Below are 8228 nucleotides of genomic sequence, written 5' to 3'. Positions count from 1 at the left end.
TACATTTTTTTTTTTTGTCATAGTACCCCCAAGAATTTAAAACTACTTTCACCCCTGAATATAAGTAATAGAGCTTGGCCATTCAGGAGATGAAAACTGAAACTCTGAATGCCTGCTGGAAAAAACTGGCCAGAATCAGCGCAAAACCCGACTGGAGGCTCGCTTGACGAGATCCATCGCTCTGCCGTAGATACAGCTGTGACTCTCGCGGGGCAGGTTGGAAGAGACGCTTTAATGTCATGACTCTGGATCACATTAAGGCCCGGCCCAGGTGATAAAAAAGTATACTTTAGTATACTTCAAACATACTTAAATTTGTGAAAGTACACTTTAAGTATACTAAATATTAAGTTTATTACCTATAAGTATATCTGAAGTATACTAAAAATACACTTGTACCAATTTCGAAATTAGAACTTTAAACACACTTAAACATAATTGTACCAAAATACACTTTTAATATATTAAATAAAAGTATAAGTGAACAAAATATGAATGAAGATGTATGAATTTTTAAGTGCCTTAATAATCTTTTACTATTTATTAAACTTGCATACAATAAAAAAATGATAATCATGATGTAATTTTTAAGAAAGTATCCAATAAATTTTCAGATGTGTGATGTAAAACCTTATAATCAAAGGCATTAGCTCCAGTTCATACTCCAGACCAGATGGTGGCGGTATTGCACACTTTCACTTATTTAAAAAACGCCACAAAGTGAAGAAAAAACTTGAAGCAGGGAAGATAACAGACTCTGTACAAATTCGCCATTTTTTACTCGCATAATGCCTTAAAAGTAGAGAGGGCCTTGACAATAGTTACTAATTTTGGTAAATTCAAGCTGGTGACGTCCGAGTTAGACGACAACACAACTGGACAACAACAGATGGACATGAAATGTGTGTCACAAAAGGAGCCCGTGGGGACAAAGGCTGCTAAGTTTTGCTAGCTGGTGGTAAGTTTGCTTATTAATTATCTTTGTTTAATTATAAACAGTGCAGTAAAGATATATAACTTACATTGGTTTCATAAATAATTATTTTATCAATTTTATTGTGACTTCTATGATTATTACAATAGGAATAATTTAGCTTCATGTTATAACTGCATGGAGGCTGTTTGTTTCGACTTATTCTTTAATTCATAAGCTAACCTGGTTTTAATTAAGCTCCATAAGACAGAGAGACTTTGATATTGTGAGATTATTGTTATAACTCGTTCATCAATAATTTTATCTTCAACATATGTTTGAAGCTAACTAGGCAAATGAAGATGAAAGAGGAAGCCAGAGAAATCAGGTGTTAGGAAACCTAAAGACTTTTCTGTGTCAGAAGAAGCTCTGGCTTCTCCAGATCACCAACCAGCTCTGAGGATGAACCTTTACATTGTCTTCATGGTGGAAAGACTTTTCTTTTTTTTTTTACTGACCAGCTAGCTACATTTTCAACAACAAAAACTGGTGTTACCAACACCAAGTGCTTAATAAGCATGATTTGATTTAAAGGTAACTGGACAGAATTTTTCTCCATGTTAAYCTATCATTTCTCTTTCMTACATTTTATTTGTKGTTGGCTTTCAGGGCCCTGTGATGGACTGGTGACCTGTCYAGGGTGAACCCYGCCTCTCATCTGATGGCTGCTGGAGATGGGCACCACCAGCCCCCCTCACCACCCTGCAAGGATCAGTGTGTTCAGATYATGGATGGAAAGATTTTAAGGTAGTTTGTCTCCTTAAGTCCACACTTAAAACAGCTTCATAGTTAATGCCAACATCAACTGATTCTATGACATTGATTACTTTTTTTTTCTACTTCTAACATAAACAGGCAAAGAAGACACCCAGAAATGTTTTTCCACCCCAGGCATTCGGTCCCAAACATCATCAGTTCTTATGATGTCACATACATGGCGAGTCCACAATGTTTTAAAATTGTAAGTATTATTGTTTTATTTGCCATTTTTCTGTTCTCTTTAAATACAAATGCTTTCTGTTTAATTGCTCTATTGTTCTTTTTTGTAGGTTCCTGTAAGGTGCAGTGAACGGGAATGTTCTGTCGTTGATCCTCACTTTCATGTTTTATTGTCACACTTAAATTTTTATGTTCATGTGTTCACTTTAGATGTGTAAACTGATAATTTCATAAAGTTGTGAGTAAAATTGGACAATTTTAAAATGTCGGTAATAAAACAAAATATTTGAATTACCTTGGGCATCTTGTGTAATTAATCTTTCCATGTAATTTTTGCCTAAAACAATGTAAGTACTGCAGTGTAGTTATGCATGTCATTTACAAAATAGGTACGTAGGAATAAAGACTTTCACGAGTAATTAAAATTGTAGTTTATTATCAATAGCAGGAAATCAAAACATTACTAATATATTAATAGTATATTTAAAATATATTTGTATATGAAATATATATTTTTAATATATAAAAATTATTACTCAAAATAAAATAATCATATTAAAATATAATAATAAAGCTCTGAAATATATTTAAAAAGTATTCTTTAAATACACTAAGTACACTTGAAGTTGTTCCAAAAAAGTACATATAGTATACAAAAATATACTATTAGTTATAATTTAATACTATTTAAATACTACTAAAGTATACTAAGCACAAAATTAGTTGTTCCAAAATAGTACAGTTTAAGTACATCGATAAAAGTATACTAAAGTATGTTAAAATTTAGTATACTAAAGTATACTTTTTTTTCACCTGGGTCGATTGATGCACACGCACATCCGCTGACCTGAAAACAGATTTTGTTCTTTGGTTTCAATGTAGAGTATATAATTATGCTGTGTAATAATCGTAAAAAATAAAGGTAACTGTACTTCGTGGATTTTGCTTATCACAGGTTATTTTTGGAACGCAACCCCCACGAAAAATGAGTCATCACTGTATATGAGAGCGTTAACTTCTGCTCTGATTATTCTACTACTAACTCTGTACTAATTCTGATTATTCTAGCTTAAACATCTCACCTGTCATGTCACAGTGTACTCTGAAGGGGGATAGAGAGCCACTACCATCAGGGTCAATCCAGAAGTTGCCTGAGCTCTTCCCCTGATGCTTATACTCCTCACAGGACTGCTGATACAGTGCTAGAGAGAAGATGCAACACACAGATGGAGAAGAAGACCACCACACATATGTTGTTCATAAAGTTAAGTGGTCAAGTTTTGCAGGTCAACCTTTTTATGAGAATGTATAGCTTATCCTGAGTCTACATGTTCAGATCCCAAGCAGATTTAACCTTTTGATTTACTTGTGTCCAAATATTTGACCAGGGAGAAACATTCAAAACCAAAGGTTTATAATCCTAAATAATCTTAAGTAGAGTAGTGTAGTGTAGAGTTTTATCACATCCAAAAAGTCAAAATCACTTTACACAAGAATCAGTCATTTACAGATTAATACACACATTCACACATTAATAGCAATGAGTTACTTTGTAACCACAGCTACCCTGGGCAGTCCGACAGAGGGGAGGCTACCATTCAATTACAGCACCAGAACTTTCATCTTGTAGTTCACACTGTTATTTAAACTCATGTGGTTGTAATCATAATGGAAATTTGTTCTCTACTGCATTCGCTATGCATCACAAACGTCATTCTAGACACACATTAGTTCCAGCTAGTGTGGAACTAGCTGGAGACTTTTCATTCCAGTCTATAACACATGAAGGGCAAAGTTTCACTTTGATCCTTATTCATAAGAAATAATGCAAAAGGAGTGTCAATTTTGAAGAAAAAAACATCAGCCATTTTAGTTGGCCTTTTATTAAAAATAGCATGTTAAAATATTTATTTCCCCCAAAATCATTGGAAACCAATGTTGCTTAACTTTACAACTGTTGGGAACTGGGGTTTTGGCTCTTTGTGGGGATTTTATTTTGTCTATTGTTTCCCTCATCATCCACTAGGTAGTGCCTAGAGGCTGCACTACCTGGAGGGCACACCCGTCTCAGACTCGGACAATAAAACCCATCCTTGTGCTTTCTTCTCCCGCAGATTGTCCCCTGCTGAACGCAATTATGATGTGGGAGATTGTGAACTGCTAGCTGTTTGAGCTTGTCCTGGAGAAGTGGTGGCACTGGTTGGAGGCACAGAACATCCCGTGCTGGTCTGGACTGATAACAAGAACCTCTCCTATCTCCAGTCTGCCAAAAGACTAAAGCCCCGTCAGTCCCGTTGGTCAATGCTGTTCTCCAGATTCAACCTCTCTATTTCCTATCGCCCTGGTTCCAAGAACATCAAACCCGACTCCCCTAACCTGATTCTGAGAGAGAACCTGCTATCCTACCTCCCCTACACCATCACCTCTGTTACTTGGGAGATTGGAGACCTCATTTGCCAAGCACAACAAACTGGACCTGATCCTGGTACCTTCCCCCATAACAAGATCTATGTACCTACCTCAGTCCGACACGTCTCATCCATTGGATCCACTCAGCAAAGTTTTCAGCTCACCCCGGAATCGCTCTCATCAACCACAGGTTCTGGTGGCCATCAGTCCACAAAGATGTAAAAGAATTCGTCCTCGCCTGTTCCGTCTGTGCTAGAAATAAACCATCCCAAAGTTTTCTGTAACCTCTATCGATCCCCAAACTTCCCTAGACACATATTTTCATCAACTTTGTCACTGAACTCCCAGTTTCTAAAGGTATGACCATTATCAAAAACCATTATTGCCTGCTTCTCTAAACCATGTCATCTTGTCCCACTCAGAAAACTCCCCACAGTTTTCTGCTCAACTCCTGGTAAAACATGTCTTCCGGTGACATGGCATTCCCCAAGAAATCCTCTCTGATCATGGTCCACAATTTCCATCCAAGGTATGGAAAGATTTCTGTTTGGCATTGGATGCTAAAGTCACACTCGCATCTGGTTACCATCCCCCAGTCAAATGGACAAACTGAACGCATGAATCAAGAACTCAAATCCACCATCAGATGCTTCACTTCTACAAACCCAGGGGTGTCAAACTCCAGTCCTCAAGGGCCACTATCCTGCCGTTTTTAGATGTGCCAAATGTACAAAACACTGGAATGAAATGGCTTAGTTACCTCCTTCTTGTGTAGATAAGTTCTCCAGAGCCTTGCTAATGACCTAATTATTCTAGTCAGGTGTGGTGCAGCACCTGGACTTCCATCCACAGGACAGGAACCACCCAATTTCACATTTCATCATTGTCAAAATAAACTCTATCTGATTTCCTGTTCTCCTGATAGTATTCTGTATGTGGGCAAAAAGACTTGAATCCAAAATAACAGCACTCAATTCTATTCTGTTTTATCTGTGCTTTATGAATACTGCACAGCACATTGGTGCAGTTGATCTGTTTTTAAAGTGCTTTATAAATAAACTTTACATTGACAAGTCCTCCAAGTCTTTGAGGTTAGAAAGCACCTCAGGTTTTACTATTTCTTATACGTATTACAATCCAAAGAAACATGGTGAATTGACAATATTTTAACCTATATATGCCACAAGTATGAATAGTTTTGGCCCTTTGTGTTGAGCATCCTGAAGTAGTTCTGCTTTTCAAAAAGGTTGATAAACCCTGGTTTTGTGTATTAACTATTTAAAGCCTCTAAATAAATTTACTTTTTGTCATATCCAATGTAGTCTAATCCTACATTCTGTATTAGGCATCTCTTAACAGAGTAACAATTCACTGAATATTTGACATACAGTTCTAGGTGATCTGTGTGTGAACTTACATGTATGGCATGTTGCTCCAGAGTAGCCAGTACCACTGCAATTGCAGCTGAATGTATCCCATGTCTGGGAGCATTTCCCTCCATGTTCACAGTGGTTGGGAACACACCTGTCCTCACACATGGCAGTAGGAAAATAATGTGAAGTCAGCAAGAACTCTGCTCTTTCCAAATCATAAGAGGAGCTGCAGAATCACAGCACTCTAACCGAGTTTTAAACCTAAAGCCTCAAATATTTATTTCCTGGCGATCAGGTACTCACTAAAATTTCCCAAATTTGTGTTTTTACAGTATTTCTCAGAAATATACCTGTCTATAATTGCACACATATCCAGGCTAACATTTTCGAAGGTTCCAATGTGACCCTCCTCCACAGCCCACAGATCCACTAGGTGGTCATCTATGTGGATCATCTGAATGCAGCCCTGGAAAGAGCGCTGTAGTGACCAAATGCTAGTGTGTGGGAAGTAGCCTGAAGATGGTGAAAAAAGGAGAAATGTCATCAGTAGTAAACTTTGTACATTTTGAAATAGAAAACATATTAAGCAACAAACAGCTTTTTGAACCTTTTAGTAGAAATATGCAACATAGAGCTGAAAGTAACCCACCAAAATATCTCATTCAGAACATCCCTATTGGTCTTGAAAGTGTAGCACTATTACAAGAGTCTGAGTCCAATCCTGCTGAAATTTCAATCAGGTTTGAAGTTTGCTTTGATCCAGCAACTAGCTATCAAACCACTTTCAGCAGAATCAAAAACAGCTTTCACTTGCATAACATTTTCTACAATGTACCCACCACTGACAGATGGGGGGAAAATAATGATATTCTAAAACACTAAAGTATCCTTAAGAATGATATGAGTCATATGTCCCCCCAACTTAGGAGCGAGATTGATTCATTCAAACACTAAAAATATATCAAATACTAATTGTTGGCTTGTAACTGAACCTCAAAGTTTTTTTTAGCTGTGGTCACTGTCACTGTGTTTTTGTTTCTGTAGTTTCTAGTAATCATTTTGAGATGCTAAAGTCAAAAGGAAAAGACCCAAAACAGATAACCATATCTGAATCATTTCAGAGCCTCGTTTTCTATTACTTTACTTTTCCTTTAACATTTAAACTGTGTACATAGAAGTGACTCTTAGGAGAAAATACTGGAAACTATTTAATCTTTTTCTTTGGTTGTAAAAGTAAATGAGGTAAGGTATCAATTACCTCCAAAGTAGTAGGTTCCTCCTGTCTTGATCTGGCCAGGAATAGCGGTCCTAACAGTGGATGCTTCATCTCCATCTACCGTCAGCATGGCATAGTTGTCCAGTGCATTTAAATGAACACTGTGCCACTGGCCATCATTCAGACCTATACCTGAAAGGTGAAAATATAATTTTATTTGAACATTTAAGTATCACAATTAATCAACAGGATTAAAAATGAAAAATCTGCAAAGGCCTCTAGAGATTATAAATAGGGGTGAAAGTAGTTTCAAATTCTTGCCAGTTCTATAACGAAAATCATCAGTGGCTCATTGTACAAACCAAAACAAAATCTTTAATATTTTCCTGTCCTATAGGCTACCTGTATGGATAACGTAGAACTAAAACCACTTTAGAATGTTATATATGTATATTATATATATATTAGAGGTGTGCCGATCGATCGGTCACCGATCATAATCGGCCGATTTCCGTGAAAAAGTGTATGATCGATGATCATTGGCTCTTGTTGCCGATACCGATCACCTGCATCTCATTTCGCAGCCTGCCTGTGCAGCTGGTCTCCTCTTTCCTTCACACTGCGCAAACGCGCAGCAACAAATCCTAAGCGATGTGTAACTATAACGCACTGAGTGAATGCGGAAGTTTGCGTGTTGCGGCGGAAAATTGAAGCACGTCAAGTCAGGAAGTTTTCATTCAGTAACTCTGGATTGTTTATTGTAATGGAACTTGTATTTGCCTTTGAATGTTAAGTTTTATACTTGAATTTTTTTGGCAATGTTGAGAGGTTTTATTTTGGCTCTTTGCATTATTTAGCCTCTTCAGAGCCTTCATATGTTATCAGTCTGTTAAAGATAGTATTACCGATAGCAGAACAATTTGCAGAATGCCTGTTTTGTTTAGTTTTCTTCTTGGAAAAAGTTATTAAAAACAAGTTTTTGTCTAAATTAAGGTGAATTCATGGTTTCTTTTTCCACATAATGTAACCGGTAGTGTTTATGATAAAACAATAATAATAATTATGTGATCGGTATCAGTGATCGGTATCGGCAGGAAAAAACCTGATATATACAGGGGTGAAAGTAAGGGGGTATGGCAGGGTACTGCGTACCCCTAAAAGATTTAGCTGGGGTACGCAGTACCTGCGAGTGGAGCTGCTGTCTGCTGTAAAGAATCAATAGGTTCACTGTGCAGCTGAGTGTGCTCACTAATCAGCCGTGACTGATTAGTTTTTTAAGAACAATCTAAAACACGACTTAATCGGTTAATGAATAACT

The 8228-nt window shown here is 37.1% G+C and overlaps 1 protein-coding gene across 2 annotated transcripts in view; it reads right to left on the bottom strand.

The window, feature by feature from the left end:
* Positions 1-8228, bottom strand: part of cntnap2b (contactin associated protein 2b) — a 96792-nt gene that overhangs the window by 61298 nt on the left and 27266 nt on the right. For both annotated transcript variants that reach the window (XM_017309994.1, XM_008433525.2), the window contains exons 9-12: positions 6953-7102; positions 6045-6207; positions 5739-5845; positions 2995-3114 (exon numbers count right to left, since the gene is read on the bottom strand). In XM_017309994.1, coding sequence (XP_017165483.1) covers positions 2995-3114; positions 5739-5845; positions 6045-6207; positions 6953-7102 — 540 coding nt within the window. The remainder of the gene's footprint in view (positions 1-2994; positions 3115-5738; positions 5846-6044; positions 6208-6952; positions 7103-8228) is intronic.

Source organism: Poecilia reticulata, linkage group LG17, assembly GCF_000633615.1.
Source record: "Poecilia reticulata strain Guanapo linkage group LG17, Guppy_female_1.0+MT, whole genome shotgun sequence".
Taxonomy (NCBI): domain Eukaryota; kingdom Metazoa; phylum Chordata; class Actinopteri; order Cyprinodontiformes; family Poeciliidae; genus Poecilia; species Poecilia reticulata.
The sequence above is the reverse complement of the archived record's forward strand: the minus strand, read 5'-3'. Positions and strand labels throughout refer to the sequence as shown.